Below are 20,488 nucleotides of genomic sequence, written 5' to 3' on the forward strand. Positions count from 1 at the left end.
TGGAATGAAGAATTTGGCTCATTTTTCTGTAGCCTTGAGAGAAAACATTTCAAGCAGGTTTTACTAATGTGGTCTTTTTTGTTTGGATTTTTTTTAACCTATGTCTGGAGTTGATGATAGACTGGTGGTGAGTTACGGTTTTCAACAGCATTGGAGAAATGACTGTTGGGAGTCTGGGTTCTGTTGAGTTCACAAGCAGGCAGGACTATTGTCTGGACCCCTCATCCACTAACAGTTCTAAAAAGATTTTGTTACTGCTGCTTCAGATACTAAGAAACTACCAGAGTTGTAAAACTGGCATGATTTTATTATTTATTATTGAGAAATAATCCACAGTAAAAAAAAAAAAAAAATCCTCTGCATTTATTTTGATCTGTTTGTCCTAAACTACCCATTTTGCTTGGCTTCCCCTACTGATAATCAACAAAGTTACTTCTTGTGGTTTCTGGTCCAGAGTCTCACTTTAAAATATTCATTTCATCTGAGGATAGGTTTAAGTGTAGGGAAAAAAAGTATATTTGTTTGACACTATATAAAGGTAAAATTATTTGTGAGGCATTAACTCCAGAGCAGGAAGAGAGCTGGAGGTTAACAGAGAGACACTGGTAAGTCTCTTCACAAATGCTGGTTAAATCTGGTGTCAGCTGGAGTTCTCTGGGCAGTTCTGGAGCTCTCACTTGGGGTCCCTGTGCTACTCCAGTCATGTGTGATGCTGGAAAGGCATTGCCCTGTACTGGCCTTCTGGATGTGCCTATATGGGGATGGTTCTGCTGCCCTGACGGCCAAATTGCAAAACTGCAGTGGGGCTTAAGGCTGGGGAAGTCTGATCCCTAAAGGATGCTGGTATTTGCAGTTTGAGAAATGAGATCCTGTAGGGCCTTAGAAGGATGCCAACATGTATTCCAGACACATAATTTTGGTTTAAAATTTTTCTAAGTTATAATATTGATAGAAGTGTGATCACTTGTATAGTCATGGTTTCAACACTCTGTAGATGAAACTGAATACTTGCGTTGCTGGTGGAAATCCTGCAGTACATTACTGGTTTGGCCTAAGAATGGGGCAGCTAAGCAGGTTTGTCTGGGTTTGCTGCTGACACTCAGTGCAGGAAACAAGTAACTGCAGTGAAAAGCAGTTACAAGGTGCTTGCAGATAAGAACATGGACACATTCTGATGTCTTGGGGTTTTTGTTTAAAAATCTTCATATTCTACACTGCATGGCTTAACTAGAAGTAACTCGCCACAAAACCTAGTATTTAACCATTTCTTTTGTGATGTGGTTTTCATTGACACTGATGTTTTTTTTGGTGGGGGAGGAAAGTGTACTGCCATCTAAGGGACTGTTTACAAATCACACACAAATTTCACTTTTATTTGAGGCAGCCTGGTCTAGTGAATTCTACAGCAGGTGGAAAGGCAGGAACTAACTGCAATTTTTCCTGTGTCACTGATTTACTCTAACCATGGCAAAGGCATTTTCCTGTGCCTCCATTCCCTGTATGTAAAAATGAGTGTTAATATATGCCTACATCACAGAGAGACTGTGAGGATTAATTTGTACAAAGATATTGATTAGAATATTTTTTTTCTGAAAACACCTTCAGCCTTATCTTTGGAATCCTTTGGAAAGGATTACTGCAAAAAAAAAAAAATCCATAGGATAAGTGGAGAGAACTGAAACAGTTTCTGAAAGAAGTCAGTGGTGATAACTCAGATAATTATCAGACATGATCTGGGTGAATGAATTTATGGCCACTTTGAAATAGAAGCAAGGTCCTCTATGTGCCCCATTACAGTCCTAAATTCTGTTGGATTTTTTTCATCTTTCTGCCCTTGTTTCCTAAACAGTTTAGAGTCAGGATGCAGAAGGGGACTGCGAATGAATGCAGCACCAAAGGGATTAAAATCCGTTTAATAACAGAAGATTCTTTGGGTCCACTCCAGTGATAGAGGGAAGTGGGGAAAAAGTGAAAAGGAAGGGAACAACAAATGGGGGTGAAGAGATATTTTCCTGGTAGAAGTAAATCATGGCACTTACTCTAAGCATATATTATTGTACATGCCTTAGAGCTTATAAAAACACTTTACAGCTGGTATGACTGGGAGCAGAGCTTATGTAGTGCTGGCATGAAGGAAACTATATCTGCATTTGTTAATTCAAACTGTGATTTGAGCTTGGTCAGTGATGCTAACATTAAACTCCTTTGGTCTGAAATAGAGTGTGGGGGGAAAGCCACAGAGTGGGGAGGGAGCAGTGGAAAGGGTGCTCTGCATGTTTAGCTTATACTGTGTGTTTTCTCTTGTCCGTCATACATCCTAATTTGTAACCTCTTGGTAAAGTTTTATGGAATGGACTTTTATCCTGACTCTATACTCTCCATCTGTTCTAAAGGGTGCTGTGCATTTCAGTGGAACACACCTGTTGGAGAAATCACAAGAACACCATTAGCAAGTTACAGTTACAACAAATTCAGAAGTGGAGCACTTTGTGACTTTCTTACACCATGCAGATTACCAAGAAGCAGCAGTAAAAACTGTTGTACAGCAAGTGTTCTGACACAAAATTTCCACATTAAAGCACCACTTTGTATAAATAACTTCAGTGGGGAGGGAGTGGGGTGATTCTCCAGCTATTTTGTGTCGAGTTTTATGTGGCAGTTTATATTGTTCCTTGTATGTTGCTAAATAAAACGTAACAAACGTTTTACAGTTCTGTTTTTAACTGAGCAAAATAAATTGAAATAACAACTTGTAATGTTGAATTTTGGCTTCTAGTAGGACATTGCATCCACATCCCTTAATCTGGCAGGAGACTGCTAGGCTCATTACGAAAATAAAGTGAGCAGGAGAAGAGGCACAGTCGTGGGATTAAAATGAAACCTCACCGACTATAAAATGAATTTTGCTACTGCCAAGCGATGGATTGGAAAGTGCTGGGAGGAGGTAGGATATATCACATCTGGACTACATCCCCCGGCAGGCTGGGCGCCGCCCCGCCGGCCTTCCCCCTACCTGTGGCGTGCAGGTGGGCGCGGTGGCTGCCGGGGCTGGTAGTCCCTGGGGAGGGTAGGGCATTCCAGCCGGCCGGGCGGGGTGCGGAGCCATGGACAAGCTGAAGCGGGTGCTGAACGGCCGCGACGCGGAGGAGCCGAGCGGCCTGGCCGAGGTAGCGCTGCCGCCGCCGGGCGGGGGCCCGGCCGCCCGTCCCCGGTGTGCTCGGCGCGGGGGCGGAGCGGCCACCCCGGAGCCCGCGCGGCGGACGGTCCCGCGGGTCTCCGCCAGCGCTGCCCCGCGGTTCCCGGAGCCGCGGCATGGCCCGCGCCCCGCGGGACACTCGGGAGGGTGCCTGAGCGGACACGGCGCGGCAGAGCCCAAGAGGAAGTTTTCGCCCTCGGTAAGACGCGGGAGCGACAAGTAAACAAGTTTCGCTTTTGTTTTTCTCCTCGTTTCTAGGTTATCGATGCCACTTCCTTAGGTTGGGACACCCGAGTGAAAGGTTTCATTGCGTGTTTTGCGATCGGATGTCTGTGCTCGATCTTGGTAAGGCCTTATTAGCAGATCTCCCCGATATTTTTGTTTCGGGAGCCCAGATTATTACAGCCTCCCTCTGTGCTGTTGCTTGATTTTCCCCACTCTCTGCGGAGACGTTTGACTCGCTTCCAGTTAGATGCAATACGCTGACTCTTAACAAGAATACCAGTAAATGCGATTTACTTTCCTATGCGTGATTTTACAGTTTGGCTTGAAGTTTTCTTAAGATTTCTTTTGTGACATGACACTTCTTGAATATTTATATTTGTTTCAGTTTAAAACCTGTTAATTTCCCCCCAACTCCTTTCTCTCCAAATGTTCCTTTTTAGGGTAGTTGTCTGCTATGGATACCAAAGAAAGGGCTGGTACTCTTTGCAGTGTTTTATACCCTGGGGAATATTGCATCCATTGGGAGGTAACAACCTTTATATATATTTCTGTAATACAGATGAGAAACAAAAGCAGAATGATAGTGCATGAGTGGTAGAAGCTGTTGCATTTGCAAGAGAAGATTTGCTTTTGTAGATAATTTTCTTGTTGAATTCTACAGAACAGCATTTCCCCAGTAGTGCAGTGAAATGGTAAAGAAAATTTTAATTTTGTTTATTATTATTAGTAATGCATTCAAGGTAAAAGTTGCTCATCAATAAACAGGAATCACACTCATGCTGTGAACATGAGGTTTTTTGATTTTGTTCGTTCCTCCTCCCCCAGATAAAATAATTCTTTGCCATTTTGCATTTGGAAGTGCTCCGTGTGTTTTGGTGATTATGTTTGGGGCAGTCTGTCAGGGCAAGCATATGTAGTAAGACTTCATGGCCATCTAGGTTCTTAAAGCAAAGCCCTACATACTCCGTGACAGGCCCAGCTTTCTGTGATTGTGGAAACTTGTCGTGATGCAGGAAATCATAAATAATGCTTCCAATGGATTTGGAAGTAATATGCTAATGAGCAGAATAATATAGTATATGAGGCAGAAATATCACTTTAGATAAAAGTTTCACCTTGTATAATTCATCCAGTATCCATCACCAGGGCCCTAAATGAGGCTGCAGATCTGGTAAGGGATCAGAGAACGGATCCAGGCATGAAAACAGCCTTTTATGTAAAGGAATTGAGCTGGATTACCTGGCAATCCATGCAGAGCCTCTGTGGATGGTGTTGTTGAAAAGCAGATTTAAAAGGCATTTTTGAAAAGCAGGTTAGAAAAGCATCTGTCAAGGATGATCTGATTTGAGCTGACCTTGGCCTGTGCTTCTAACTTGATAGTTGTGCTCTGCTTCTGTTAATTTTAACAGAACAAGTGTGAATAAAATTGTAAATACTTTGCACAAAGAAAAGGAGGAATGGATTTAGTCTCATTATATAATCCCATTTCTTTTGTTATTCCGCACTGATTGCCATAACAACACAGTGTACTGATGCTCCTATGGCAGCAGACAGTCTAATCTTACCGAGTTTCACTTTTGCCTTTCTCATTTCCATGTTCATCTCGACTTGTTTTTCCCAGCACCATGTTTCTTATGGGACCAATGAAACAATTGAAGCGGATGTTTGAGCCCACACGTTTGATTGCTACTATTGTTATGCTAGTAAGTATCCAGGGAGTCACTTTGAGCTCATACAAACCTGGCAGCAATTTTCATTCGAGCCAGCTGTGGCTCAGGATGTGTCTGGAGGTGTTTTTTTGGTTGGTGTTTTTTTGACTTTTCTTAAAATGTCAAACACTGCATATGTGCTGTAGTGGAACGGTAAGCGTGACACCAGAAAAACACCTCTCCGGTAGGCAAAACTGAGCTGAAGCCAACTTGTTTTGCTAAATGAGAATTAAGGGTCTGTGGCTGGTGTGTGTGAACCATGCATGTGCTTTTTTAGGGTGCTTGAGGTCACAACATTGTATTTACGTATTGCCTAAGAAGTAAATGATGGGAAACGAATTTTTTTTAAGTTGTACTATGGATGTTGCTAGATATTTTATTTTGCATAATTTTGTCATTTTATATTCTGTCTAATTGCCTTGAAGGATCTGTGTAGGTATTTCTACCTAGATAAATTTATCTCTTCATGACAAAGCAACTGGGGAAACTGTGCCTTGGTCACCTTGCATTAAGGATCATCCCAGCTGGCTGATAGCTTCAGGTTTTGAAACTTGTATGACAGAATGAAATTGCAAATTCAACATTCAGTGGAGTCACCCTTGGAATTACTTTATTTTCAGAAGATGGAAGTTATAGCAAACCTTGTGTTGTGTGTGTTTCTCTGTCTAAAAGTTGCTGATATGTTTCAGACTGACTTCTTTAAAGTACACAGGTTTTTTTTGTCTCTGCAACTTTCCTGTTTGCTTCTGGCAAGTCAAAAAGTTGAAAGGTGCTTCAACTTGCATGAAACTCCCATTTTCAGTCTGAATATCCTCAGAGTGCTTGCTTGTATCAGCACTTCCCAATTTCTCTTTACACATCCAGAGATGCTGCAGAGCTTGAGAAATTGACTGTGTATGCTTGCAGATCCAAGCAAGAAGCTACTGTGTGGTGTGTGTGTGTGTGTGTGCTTTGCATGCATTCAGGATGCCTGGAGTAAGGAGAATTCCTGGAATGTTGTTCACTGGGATAAAGCCAGTCATTACATGTATGATGCATATTTAGACCAATATACAAATCGCCACCTTAAAACTAATGGAAGAACTGCATTTGTTGTCAGTACTGATTGATCTCAAGTGTATGATTTCATTGGCAATGCATGTCTTAGTGTCTGAATATGCAGTACTTGATGGGAGTTTTTTTTCCATTCTAGCAGCAAGATGCACATTATAATCTCTAGTTGCACAATGGTGCATGTGTATCTAAAGGGTGTTGGATGCTGATGAAGGGAGAGGAATTATCAGCATCTATCATAGATAAATGAGCTGTCAATCTTAAATTGAAAATGAAAACTAATCGAAGGCTTCTGTTAAAACTGAAGATTAAAGCAGAAAATGATCCTACTACCCCCCAAGATTTTACCTATAGTAAAGAAAGTAAAGTGCAACTCTGAAAGGAGAAAAAGTGCTGGTTTGAATGACTGTGCCTTACTTCAATATATACACAGGAGAGCTAGAAAGCAATAGCCCAAAATTCTTGAAAGTGTAGCATGGTCTTAATTGGTGAGCTTTTCAATGCCATAGTAACCATGTAATCATCAGGAACTGTGCAGAAGCAGAAAGACTAAGAGTGGTATATGAAAAGTATTTTGAAAGTATTATGTGAAATGATGAATTATGGTGTGTACCTGTGACACCAAGAAGTGTGTGGGATGGAGTAGGGACCTGCAAAAGAGCTGTAGGAACCTCTTCCTCTTGCTCCTTTGCAGCCATAAAATCATTTTCTGGAGATACCAGGCTGATATTTCCTGATTGCTTTAATTCACTTCAGAAAGGTAATAGCGAGAGCACTTTAAATGCAAGGAACCTTTAAATACAAGGAACTCTTATGATGCAGAATTTAATTAAACTGGTAAATGATGTAATTAATTTCTGTCTCTGTGAAGGACCCCATTACAGTGTTGCAAATATTCATAGAATCTGGAGTTGTTTCTATTTTTAATTAAAATAATTTGCTTTCTTCTAGTTGTGCCTCATACTAACACTGTGTTCTGCTTTCTGGGTGAGTACTCAAGTCCTGTATGTATATATAACTGGAGTTAATGTAATTGGAGTGTGTTTTAAAAGTAAGATTCTTACACTGTTGTCTCTACTGTGTTTCTTCCCCCCTCCCCTCTCCCCTCCAGTGGCGTAAGGCAGGACTCGCGCTCCTTTTCTGCATCTTACAGTTTTTTGCCATGGCATGGTGAGTGATTTCCTCCCTGCACACTCTACTTTCTGTTGCACCTGACACCAGTAGCTGAATTGTGAGTGGATTTTGACATGGAGTTAGGTGGAAGGTAAATTTTTTGCTTGTCAATCCCTTAGATTCAAGACAATGCGTCAGTGAGGAGCTGGCCTTTTCCCACTTCTTGGTCTCTCACACAACCTCTCAACAGAGGCTCTGGAGACAGAGCTCAGGGCTCCATTTCTCTGAGCTTGAACTGAGCTTAGTTTTTTTCTTTTCCTTTTAAATCAATTTGTTGCCTACTATCTGGTATTTCTCTTTTACACTGTCCTGAATTTGTCTCGTTCAGAGACCAGATTATGCCATTCAAACTGTCAGTGTTCTTCATGTTAACATATGATCTGTTTAAGTCACCTAAAGAGTGCACAAACTGATATAGACACCTAGTCAGCCCTTAACTCTAATCTTGCCTACCTGTAGGTGTTGGAGCATAAAGAATACTGGATGCAGGAGAGCTGTGTTTAAAATGCCTTCATAACATCCCCCTCTATTTTGCCAGTGTTTGATATTCTGGCTGGGCTAAGATGGCTTGCAAAGATACTCCTTCCTGTTACTCACAAACTCAAAGCTTCATTTTGGTTATGTAACTTGCAGTTTAGAATATCAGAGAGGTTGTTCTTATTTGTGATTCTAATAAAATCTGACATGAAAAGTAACTTTCAAAATCTTTCTTCTTAGGTACAGCATTTCCTTCATACCATATGCAAGGTAAGCTTTCCTACTCTTTTACCCTTTGTCATTTTGAGGTTTAATCATACAGAAGATTAGTTTAGAGAAGCATTGTCGTATGTGGCTTTAGAAAGTTTTCCACAGTGCCAGAAATAAAACAAGCATCTTCTCTAGTGGGAGAACACAAATGGAGAAAATGAGAGGGCTTCCCACAGAAATATATAAGCCTGCTGACCAAATACTGAGCATAAGGCTTGCCTTTGGAATGCCTGAATGCTGGTCCAAACTGCTACTAGACAAGTGTATTCTTCTGTGTCCCTTTTGTCCTGTTCTCCCCTATGAGCACCGTCCTGTGTGAGCACAGAGCTGTGTCTCCTGCCCCACCTTCAGTGCCTTGCCTCACTGGCAGCCTTGCAGGTGTCACTTCTGCAGCAGGTGGGCACTGAGCAAACCTGCTGTCTCTAAGGCATTTGTGTAGTCGTGCAAATCATGTTAATGCAATGAATACATGGTAAACTGATCTCTACAGTCCTCAGTGTCATTGGGATAGCAGCATGGAATGACTCTTACCAAATAATGTAACTGAGGTGGCTCTAATTCTCTTGTGTTTTTTTTCTTTCTCCTACCTGTAGGGATGCTGTGAAGAAATGTGTTTCAGTCTGTCTGTCCTAACAGGAATACTGGATGCCTCTCAAAGTTCTAGGCAGTTCTGGGTAGAACTGTGTTTGGATTATTGTGTTGTGTGTAGTTTCCTACTTCTGTCTTGAACATGTGCCTTTCAGCTGCTTGTTAGAAGCTCCTAGTGTTACACCCGGCGTCTGCAGTTGCTTGGGGTTGTAAGTGGTGTCTGTGGGACAGGGGGCTTGTGATCAAATGGAATTCAGTCTGGCAGAAGAACTGGGCAGAGGCCCATAATTTGTTATGGTGATTCTTGCATAAATTCATGCATTTGGTTTTGCAAAAGTTTCAAAGTAATGGGTGAAGTCTATAAGGTGAAGACCTTGGCTGTGATGGGACTGTGCCAGTTCTAGAGTTGAAAACTGATTTCTTACCAACAACTTGGGATTTTTTTAAATAGCCTCAAGTCACTTAATCTTTGCACTGTTTGCCTTGGATAATGGAATATTGGTATTCTTTCTTTTCCTGTCTCTCTTGCAAAATTTTAGGTTTATGAAACTTCTAAAAGATGTAATTTGAAAAGCAAACACAGTTGTGGACTAACCATGAAATGTTTGCATCTTTAATGAAATACTTAATTCTCAGTCCATACTGTTAGTATTTCCTAAAATACATAAAGGGGACATTTTCATCTGAAAAATCTTGATCCTGTTGGAAAAGCACTTGTGAAATAAGGTCCATTGATGTTTTCAGCTACCAGGAACTTGAGTTCTTTTCCTTGTTCATGATTGCAAGGTAGGAAGCTGACATTTTTCACATGAAGTGAGGTGCTTCTCTTCTCCTTCAGCTGTAGCATAACAGCAATGCAAAGGGCTTAGTAGACAAGCAATAAAAGAGTTTATGTATATCCTTCCTCAGAGGACAAACTGTCATAAGGTAGAAATGGGCTATTGTTTTTAAGGAGCCTGGGTCAGGGAGAAGACATTTTCTGAACTTGTAAATAAGTTAAAACTCCAACATTTTTCTTTGTTTCTTTGTAAGTGGAATCAGTTTTCTTTCTGTTAAAACTCTTACACACACCAGTGAACTTCTCTGCCTGGAGGAGAAAGTACAAAATTATGTTGCCTGTAGTGACAAGGAAAGCGTGAAACAATCCTGCTGCCAGCTACAAACAAGTGCTGAACAGTCTGTATCCAAATTCCAAGGCCACTCTGTGTTCTCTTCATATTCTGAGCTATGTATAATCATTTACTCCCACAGCACAGTAGTGGTCAGTTTAATATCTGAGCACAGATTCCTGCTTCTGCTGTGTGAGATAGTGTTTAACTGCTTTCCCCTTTCCTCTTACCAGACTGTCTTGCTGAAGCCCGTGTTTAAGATTATAGTTTTCCAGTGCACTCTGGTGGGAACTGAGGAATCTCTTCCTCAATCTACCAAGAGTTTAGTTGTTTAAGAGTATTGTGTTTGCATGCCATGTGTATCCCTGACTTGTATTACAAAGACTTTAATATAGGAAAAATCTGGATCTCCTTGGCTGTGAAGTATAAGCTCACAGTGAAGGCAAATAGCTTTGTGAAAGTGCCTAAGAAATTAATTAAGCCAAAATCTTAAATTAAAGTGTCCTTCTGATAATTAATAAAGCGCACTACCACCCACCTGTAAGGATCCTCTAAAAAAAAAAAAAATCAAAGATTCCCTTTTGCAGATAGTATGAAAGGGAGATTTTGACAAGTGTTCTGTGGATTCCAGGTGGCCAGAATTATTGTTGCAAAGGCAATTGAATGGAAAGATGGCATTGATGTTGGAATGAAACAGTTATGCAGATTCAAGTACTGTGTCCTGGCACTTTTTTTACCTCCCAGATTTAGAAGTTAGTTTTGAAATAAATGTGTTGACTATTACTGTTCTTGAAAAGATGATTTGGTTAAATTCTCAAGAGAGACTGGGAATTAAAGAAAATTGTTCTTTCTTTTCCCTGGCTGATCTGAGACAAGTGTCTAAACTGATGTATGTCTTTTTTTTATCAGGGACTAAGTTCAAAACCTAATTTACATCAGTCAAAGAACCTATACCAGTCTTCTGTTAGGACTTTCATAATGTTTACAGAATTCCTTTATATAAGGGAAATTGAAATGCAAACCTAATGCCTTTTACATTCCAATTATTCCTTTAATTTTAGCATCTCTGAATGTCCCTGGAAAAAGGTACAAGCACAGTATCTATTATTTCTCCTTCCCTCTCCAGCTAAATTACATTAACTCTGATCATCATTCTGGGTTCAGCAGCCATGATAACAGAATTTGACTTTTGGGATTCTTTTTGATTACTTCAGAGTAGGAGGAGTACATGTCTTTTGCTTATTCCTTGGCTAGCTTGGGCAGAGTTCTGGTAGCCTGACTGTCTGGCAGTTCTTCTGGAAGAACAGTGCAATTGGGCATGGTGAATATTAGTTTTTCAACGTGCACTAGTTCTAGCTACCTAGAACCTTTTAGCTGGCTCTTGTGAACACAGCCAAGTAGGAAGTTTATGAAAATACCAGTAGATGGCACATAAATGGATTTTTGTCCTTTCCCCCTCTCAGTTTAAAACTGTAATTACAGCTCCACAGCCTTTTATTCAGGAAGAGAGAGCAAATCTTCATTTGACTTCACAGCACATGAGGCTAAGCAATTGTGCCTTTACAGAAAGGGAACTCAAGGGAAGATGGCAAGGACACAAGGATCACAAGAGTGCCACTGGAGTTTATGTTGCCCTTTGGTGTTGTATTATGTTCCTGGCAACATCAAACAGTAGGAGAGACTTGCCATATTCTTGCCAATATGTGAAACATACTCAGGGTTTGTTGCTTCATCTACAAGTAGTTCTTACTTAAAATAGCTCTCCCAGAACAAAACTCTTTAGATTCTTATTAAATTTTAAATGGTTGTAGTGAGTCTGTTGACAAGTTTATCAGCAAAAGAAATTTCCACTTAACTGAAGTACTTTATTTTATTTGATTTTTACATAACTGGGGAGTAAACTATATGAATATTCCCTCCTGAGTAGTTTTCAATCTGAATTAGATGATATCATGATACCTTTTTTTTGGTCATTAAACCTACTTTGTGTTACGTTTTGATATCATCAGCTTTGGTTATCTGCTTGGCAGGAAGCATGGTGCGTATTTCTGAAGCCTTCCATCTCACTGTCCTTATGGGTAGGAATGTGTTGTTGTGTGTGCTCTACTGCAAATAGAGAGTTTGTGGTTGGAATCACAAACTCCTTCCTTCCCAAAGTCCTTGCTCTGTTGCCTACAGCACTTAAAGCTGACTTCCCTAAAGAAACTTTTCGATGTTGAGTGCCCATCTCAGTAGGATTTGGTGTTCTAACAGAAAGTGCTTTTTGCTCAGCCTGTTGACCAATTTGCCCACTTTTTTTTCACTTTTTGCTGTACAGATAACATAACCTCAACCAAGCAGCCTTAGCATACAGTTCTAGCATGGAATTTGTATGTCCTGGATCAGCTGACTTTCCAGCTATATTAGAGAGGGAAATAGGGAGGGTGGTAGTCATCTGTTCCCAATGTACTGAGACTCTATACATTGAAATGTGGGATTTTTTTTTTACTACTTCAATGTTTTGCTGTTTCATGTGGTAAAGTCCATTATGAATACTTGTACTATCTGAAATGGTTCAACATTGATGATGTGAACAATTTAATGTCATTTAGTATTTATAGTAATAAGATTATTCAGGAGCTGTTACAAAAACCAAGGAGGAATTTTCTGCCACAAGTTGAAATTCTTTTCAGAAACCATGTTTTTAAAAGGAAAGTGTATTGGGCTCTATGTGTGCTGCAGACTTCCTGAGAAAAGCTCTTCCTTCATTTTGGTACTTAATCATGTTCATGAAAGTGAGATCACTGTGCTATTGTAAACTGAGGAGGAGGATGTTTAAACACGTTTGTCTTAAATACTGATGTTTACATCCATAGCAAATACTGGCCATTTTGGAGGGAAAACACACAAATGGTTTATTGTCTTAAAACCATGTGCCTTGCTGTAATGTGACTAATTTTTTTACCAGCTGTGGAATTGTTTTGTAAAATAAAAAACAAACTCAGAAATTCTCTGCAATGTTTTATACTGTTACTGGTTGTGTTTGCTGATGTGCTTTTTCTGTGCATTTACACAGTTTGATTTCTACTTTGATAAACATCTTTTTTTCTGACTTACAACTTTCTCGTAAATGAAGTGAAACCCTTACAAGTGCTGTTTATTTCCTTCAATAAAGTTATCACTGCATTAAATTAATTGTTCTTATGGTCAATGTTCTTAATGTTCTTAGGGATTTTTAAGCAATGCTGATTCTCCTGATGATGCTGAAATTGCTGTGGGTAGTTTGTTTCCTTTTGTTTGTGTGTTTGGTTTATTTAAAATTATTGTCCTGTCCTCACTTCCTTTGCTGTGCACACAACTTTTACTGCTTGGGGGACTTTTTGTGTCACGAATGTTTTGCAGCAGCTTCATCCAGCAGTTACAGGCACCTAGACATCTGGTTGGCATGAGTGGAGTTGTTAAAGTGAGGATGATATTTTTATTACTTCTTACGTATTGACCTCAAGAGTCAACCTAGGTATGCCAACAAGCTATCCTTAGCTATCCATGCTACAGAGGAAATAACACCTGGTGTTATTCTGTCAGCAAAGACAACAGGAAGTAACATGCTTCTGAAATAAATATGCTTTGAGTGCTGATGTACACTCAATAAAATGTAAATGAAGTAAATTATCAATGATTTATGAAGTTGTGTTAAAAATAATTAGAGGCAATTATTTTATTTTTATTAGCTTTCAAAGAGCTGGTCTGTTTAAGTGTTTGCCTACTATGCATCAAAGACCTGGCATGGTTTAATATTCTTTGGCAGTGTATCAAGGCTGTGTGTGCATTAGGCTGTTCATGGTAAGTTACACTTTCTCCTAACTGACAGGCAGATGGGTTTTTTCCCTGTCTGCAAGGGTGGTGGTGAGACTTGTGTGCTGTGGGAGACTGTGTTAAGTTTTCACTTATCTTTTTTTTTTTTTTGTTTTTTTTATTGTTCTTCTAAGCAAGCTCTGTCTCACAGATGACGGAACTGAAATTTCTGTCCTACAGGAAACTCCAAAGTTGTGTTTGGAATACTAGCAGTAGCTTGTCTTCTGTAGTGTAGAAACCTAAGGGTTTGCATTTTATCTTTTTAAAAAGGTTAGTGTCCCAGGAATGTTGAAAAGCTGGATGCATCTGTCATATGAAGGCAACTGCGATTTCTCAAAGGGCAATAAATCCTTTCCGTGTCTAATAGCTTAGAGGTATTTTGCTTGCCTAACTCAACCTCCTGCATAACAATAAAGCTGTTGAACTTTGCCACTTCATTCATGCTGAGATCTTAATACTTGAATGATTAAAAAAAAAAAAAAGGTGAAATCTTCATTTGAAATCCCTAAACAATGATCAGCTGCCCTAAAGCGCATTCTGTTGATGCATGAATTTGCACCTTAGAAATGCTCTGAAATGGTTTGTCAGTTCTGCTAGAGCATCTAGTTCCTGAGTCTCATTGCCTTGCAAAGTCACCAGCATTCAAATTCAGTGACAAGGCTCATGGAAAGCTGCTGTAATGTCTACCCCTTTCCCTTCTTCCTTGAGGTCTGATTTGCAAGAGAAGGTATTTCATGGATGTGAGCCATCCCTTTCCTGTTGAGCTCAGCTTTGATTGCAATATGTGTGGGGGTACAGGCTTGTAACTGCCCAGCATGAAGTGCTGGAGATTCCTAAAGGGAAAAAAAATCTGGTTTTCTCACTTTTCAGAAGTTAGCTGCTGGTGAATTAGAGATGGAATAGTCTATCTAAGCTGCCAATCTTTGGGATTGCTATTTTAAGTTAGCCTGGTTGAAACCCTTTTAAGTTTCTCTTGCATTCCCTTGTGGCATCTCTAAGAGAAGTTATTCCTGAGAATTCATGCTTCAAAGCCTCTGTGGGAATAAGTGTGGAGTAACATGGGGTAGTGTAAAAATGGTACAATGAAAGTATCACCTGGTCAGCATGATTTTATTGCAGCTGAGGGGCTGTCATGCCTTAAAAGCTGGGAAGTACTGGAAGATGGAGGGGGGCATTGTACAGGGCACATAATGACAGGACAAGGGTGAGCAGCTTCATACTGGAAGAGGGGAGGTATAGATTAAGGATTAGGAAGAAATCCTTTACTATGAGAGTAGTGAGGCACAGGAACAGATTGCCCAGAGATGCTCGTGATGCCCTATCCGTGGAAGTGTTCAAGGCCAGGCTGGATGGAGATCTGAGCAACTTGGAAGGTGTCCCTGCCCATTGCAGGGGGCTAGAATGAGAAGATCTTCGAAGTCCCTTCCAACCCAAACTATTCTATGATGCAATATGTGGTGTGAAAAGAAAGTATTTTAAGATGGGCATGTGCTCCTGTGGTTTCTGTTTGTGTGTAACAGGATGTGTCAGGCTTACCACTTTTGACAGAATCAACTGCTTCAATGAAGTTATTGTTGTAGCTTGTTAACCCTCATCATTAGCTTTAACCAACACATCCAGGTCAAAAGTGCATGTTTGGTTTGCCCAATAAACATTGAATGTGTTACTTTTGTTGTGAAATGTTGTAGGTAGAACTTAAAGCTTTGCTTAGAATCTCTTACCTTTAAAATTATTTTCTTTATCTTAAAGATGCGAACAGTAATAGTTTCTTCCTCTAGGTTGTAATTCATGTCTGAAGACATTGCTGAAGATCTTCAAGTAAAAAAAAACAAATGAGGGAAAATTATAATTATTGTTTAAAATAAACTAAGTTACATTCATCACCAGCCTGACTACATATACTTGGTTTGCTGTCAATGTTTTGGTGAGGGGGGGCCACAGGGGTAGCTTCCCTGGGAAGTTGCCAGAAGCTTCCCATACACTGATAGTGCCCAGGCCAGCTGGTTCCAAGATGAACCCATTGCTGGCCCAGGCTGAACCCACCAGCAAGTGTGGTAGTGCCTCTGGGGTAATGTATTTGAGGAGAAACAACCCTTGCACTACCGCAGCCAAAGAGATGGGAGAGAATTTGTGAGAGAAAAAGCCCTGCAGACACAAAGGTCAGTGGAGAAGGAGGGGCAGGAGGTGTTCCAGGTACCAGAGCAGAGATTCCTCTGCAGCCCATGAGGTGAGGCAGCTGTGCCTCAGCTGCCCATGGAGATACATGGGGATAGAGAGACCCACCTGCCAGAGCAGCTGGATGCCCATAGGAGGCTGTGATTTGTGGGAGACACAAGTTGGAGCAGACTCCTGGACAGAGGAGCCCACACCGGAGCAGGTTTGCTGGCAGGACTTGTGACCCTGCAGAGGACCCGCACTGCAGCAGCCTGTTCCTGAAGGATTGCACCCCATAGAAGTGACCCATACTAGAGCACTATGTGAAAAACTGAAGGCTGTGGGAAGAACTGATGGAGAAGTTAATGGAGGACTGTTTTCTGTAGGAGGACTCCTATGCTGGAGCAGGGGAAGAGTGTGAGGAGCCCTTCCCCTGAGAAGGTCACTGGTAGGGAAGGAGAAGAGAAAACCAGGAGAAAAGTTAGGCCTAGGAATAAATGAAGGGTGGAGGGAAGGTGTTTTAACATTTGGTTCTATTTCTTATTAGCTTATACTCAGTTTTGATTGGTAATAAATTAATTACCCCAAGTCAAGCTTGCTTTGTCCATGTTGGCAGCTGGTGAGTGATCTCTCCCTGCCTTTATTTCAAACCATGATCCTTTTGTAACATTTTCTCTGTCCCTGCTGAGGAGGGCAGACGATGGAAGAGACAGAGCGGTACCCATCATTTGGCGGATACCTGGCACCCATCCAGGGTCAACCCATCACACTACATTAAGGTTTTTTATTTGGGTTTGGTTTTTTTTCTTCCTTCTCCTTTTAAAAAGCAGAAAGATTGTTGTAGAAAACCTTCCCTGCTCTCTGGGCTCAGAATTAATCTCAGTATAATCTCAGTTATAACACCAGACAGGGAGGTACCACTCAAACAAGCTGTGTGCTTTTCTGCTAAAAACATACCCAGGGGAAGTTATTGAAACTGTGCCCTCACCCTGACATTAATGAAAAGGCTAATCTTCTTTAAGTCTCCTCTGGCCTAGCAATCTCTTAAGGGGCTAGACACATGATTAAAAAACAGAAGGAAAGCAGCTGTCTTTTTATCCTTTGTCAATTTTTCTGTGGTAGTTGATAGGTGTTGATTTCCTTGGAGTGTCATGGTGATAAAGGTTACATTTCCCTGTGTTGTTGGGACTCAGTGTTCAGAGGGGGTTTAGTTGAATGCTGCAGTGAGAGCTTTGGAGATGGAAAGAATGAGTTTTATTTTCTGCAATTTCATCTAATGATGAAGGGCTGCCTTTTCTTTGGAAACAGGCAGCTAAAGGCCAAAAAACAGCTATCCAATGTCAAGGCAAGACAGGCCTCTTTAATTGCCTTTTTTTTTGTTTGCTTTTCCCCCTTCCTTTCTGTGTACCTCTCCAGCTGGTGGCCAGGGGCATATAAGAACAAGCTTAATTAGAAAGTCAAAAATAACCCCTTGCTTTTTCCTGCTGAAACTTAGTGAGTGAAGTCTAATAAGAATTGCAGGATTGTTCTGATTGCTCTTTCACTGCTCTCCCCGGTCCTCATTGCTTCATTTAAAATGTGAGGTACTAAATTCTTATTAGTGAATTGGAGATGATCATGAGTGTTGAGTTTGCATTCTGAGCTAGTTCTGCCTGTCTATGACCCACAAGGAGTCTGATACCTGCTTGGAAGGGCCCAGCTCTCCCAGCTGGGTTTCAGGGAAAGCTTTCAAATTTACAGGTTTTGTAGGGGCATTTTCTGTTCCTTCTTCCACCCCTACTGATTTGCTTGTCCAATTAAATGGGTGGTAAGTGCAAGAGGGGCAATAAACAGTCCCCCCTTGCAGTGACACTGGCTGTCAGACACCAGAAACATCTACTGTGCTCCTCTGTAAGTCAAAGCTACCTTTTCTTCAAATGTTAGGTTCAGGGAATTTTAGCATCCAGCCCAAGAAATTACCTACATCTGAGAATGGATTGTTCTCTCTGTCCTGGCAATACCTACAGCTAGTGACATTAATCTGTTTGGGCCTCTGTTCCAGCACTTGTAGACATGGAAAAATCAATCTTGAAAGAAAGTAGGATAAAGAAGGGTTGTTTGGAAAGCATTCCAAGTTTTTATTTAGGTGAATGGAGGGACAAAACATTAGAGGATGTCTCTCACGTCTCCTAAAACAGGCTAAAGATTCAAAGTAAATTTCCACAGGTAATATTTTTGTTAAGGGAAAAGCCAACAATAAACAAATAACTGTGATTCTGAATCTCTCTGGTTTCTGTTCTGCAGCCCTCTCCCAGGGCAGCTGTGTGACACAGAGACAGTGCACAATGCAAAGAAGTCTCATTCATGGAATCTGGAAGTATGTTTTTAAGTAAAATCTCAGGCCCAAGTACATTCAGCTGGTCATGTGCTTGCATATGTGTAAACGTTTTTTTTTTTTTTTTTTTTGATTAATTCTTTTAGGTTGGAAAGATGGAAAGATATGTCAGTGGTGAACTCTGCCTTCTGCTACATACAACATAAATTGCTCTTAGGCTGAACTCTTAGAGTTGAAACAACCTTCCCCATGCTGAGAATAGTAATTGGGCTGTTCCCACTAACCAACCACAGGTAACTACTCTCATTTTGGAAAAAGTTATGGTTTCAGATGTCCTGAGCTATGGTAACATAATTACTAAAATTCAAACTGTGTGAAAGTCAGGTATCTTAAGATGTTAGATTTGTGATTTATTTTTTCCTCTGGACACTAGACTTTCAAGAATCAGACACCTTGTATGAGTGGTAACCATAAGCACACAAGTGTTACCCACTTCTGGGATCTGAAAGTGCATTTTATTACTGTGCAGAATACAAGTTTTAGTATGATACTCCAAAGTTAAAACATTCATGCTTCTCCCTTAGGGATGCTATCTGTAAAAAAATCCAGTCTTATTGATGAAAAATTCTTATCCCAACCCATTACTGGAATAGGTCCATTATCCATTCCTTCCATACAGCCCTTCTTCTCCACAGCTCAGTCCCAGGAGTGCTTTGGGCAAGCAGTGCTCTCCAAGCAGGACCTGCCTTTCTTTTGCTTTATGGCAGCCTCCATTTCCAATCCATTTTTGCTGAGCATATTCTTTACCTACTACTACCCACTACTTTATGGTAGTGATGTACCAGTGTCTGCTGGTGAGAGACTTTCACTTCCTCATGTGGAAACTCTTGCACCAACGTGAACTGTTGTTGCTTTATCATATGCTTTTGGTTTCCTTTAAGTTCTAAGCATCTTGAGGAAGGTAGATGGGATCTGATTTTTTGAGGCTCTATCCAGTATCACTCCACTCACAGCCCTGCAGGAGAGATGGGCAGTGAGTACTTCTGAAAGCCAGGTTGCTTCTCTTTTTATTTGTCTATAGAAAGAACTGTGTGTAACTACTGGATTATTATGGCTTTTATGAGCTGTTGTCTCTTTACCTGCTTTAACTTTGAATATCCTAATCTTTGAGCAACTGTATCTAAACAGGCTGCATGGAAATAGGGCTTCAGCTGAAAAAAAAATCCCAAAGTAATATATACCTGTTTTAGAAGTTCCTGAAAACCTGAAGATGTTTAATTAAAATTCACGGTACTTTCAGCAGCTCAAATTTCTCTGTTTATTTGCATCTATAGTATAATAAAATTTTAAATTCTCTCATATATTTTCCCAGGCATTTTCTATGCCATTTGATCACATGTGGGGAAAAATTACAGCAGTAGCTTCTCTCTCCTCTTTGAGTATTTGGAAAGGGGAACCCAAACATAAAAATATTCCATTTACACCACCATACCTGAGATGCAATTATTTTTCCAAATGCAAAGTGATACCCTTCCAGGTACCCAAATATCCTATAGATTAGAAGTACATTCTTTAGTTGTTCAGCAGTGAAAGTGGGCTGTTTATTAACTAGAACTTGCTAACTGACACCTACTAATGTAACTCACCTGGGTTCACTTATAGAATAATCTAGGTATTTTGGTTATCAGTTGACAATTAAAAAAAGAAGAGGGGAGGAGGTGTCAGAATGTGAAGTTTGAAAGCAACATAGAATCACAGAATTATTTGGGTTGCAAGGGTGCCAAATAAGGTGCCATCAAGCTCTGGCCATTGTTGTTTAGGTGGATGGTACCTCTCAGTTTTTTTAAAGGCAAATCGGTTGAGCTTTGTCAAATGATGGATATAACTTAAATTTTCTTTTATGAAGTGTGCCATGCTCTTTTTTGTCTGTAAAAATCCCCAAAAAGGTCCACCAAATCATTTTGTCTTTCTAAAAGAGACAGAAGCACAGAAATCCAGCAGGGACTGTTGAATGAAAGACTGCAAAATTCTCAATAAGCAGACAGAAAATGTATTTGTCTAAAAATGACCTCTAGGACTATGTTTTCATAATCAAGTCCCTGACTGTGCCTTGTCCAACAGACTGGAAATTTTAAAGACATAAGAGATAGATGTATCAGGAAAAGTTAGGTACTCCAGCATTTGTTCTATTCCAAAGCCCAGTGTTTACAGGGCTTTTTACACTGTTTACACTGTTTACACTGTTATTTGTGGGGCTTCCACTTAACCCTCCAGCAGGGGACTGAACCCACATGTCTTCTCTCCTTGAATGCTGAAATTGTTGGAGTTCTCTGTAAAATGGTGTCTTTTTTGTGGAGGGCATATGTTGTTGGATCAGAGAAGGTCT

The 20,488-nt window shown here is 40.4% G+C and overlaps 1 protein-coding gene across 2 annotated transcripts; it reads left to right on the forward strand.

Moving 5' to 3' along the window:
- Positions 1–50: 50 nt before the first annotated feature.
- Positions 51–12,787, forward strand: SFT2D2 (SFT2 domain containing 2). 2 transcript variants are annotated; one of them, XM_021548838.3, is made up of 8 exons: positions 51–2,944; positions 3,455–3,541; positions 3,862–3,947; positions 5,043–5,124; positions 7,135–7,170; positions 7,295–7,353; positions 8,074–8,103; positions 8,697–12,787. In XM_021548838.3, the coding sequence occupies exons 1-8, from the start codon at positions 2,897–2,899 to the stop codon at positions 8,734–8,736; spliced, it is 468 nt and encodes a 155-aa protein (XP_021404513.1). In that variant the 5' UTR covers positions 51–2,896; the 3' UTR covers positions 8,737–12,787. The 2 variants fall into 2 exon arrangements, with proteins under 2 accessions (XP_021404513.1, XP_021404512.1); XM_021548837.3 differs by lacking the exon at positions 51–2,944 and adding an exon at positions 3,015–3,167.
- Positions 12,788–20,488: the final 7,701 nt, after the last annotated feature.

The sequence above is a fragment of the Lonchura striata genome, chromosome 2, assembly GCF_046129695.1.
Source record: "Lonchura striata isolate bLonStr1 chromosome 2, bLonStr1.mat, whole genome shotgun sequence".
NCBI classification, from domain to species: domain Eukaryota; kingdom Metazoa; phylum Chordata; class Aves; order Passeriformes; family Estrildidae; genus Lonchura; species Lonchura striata.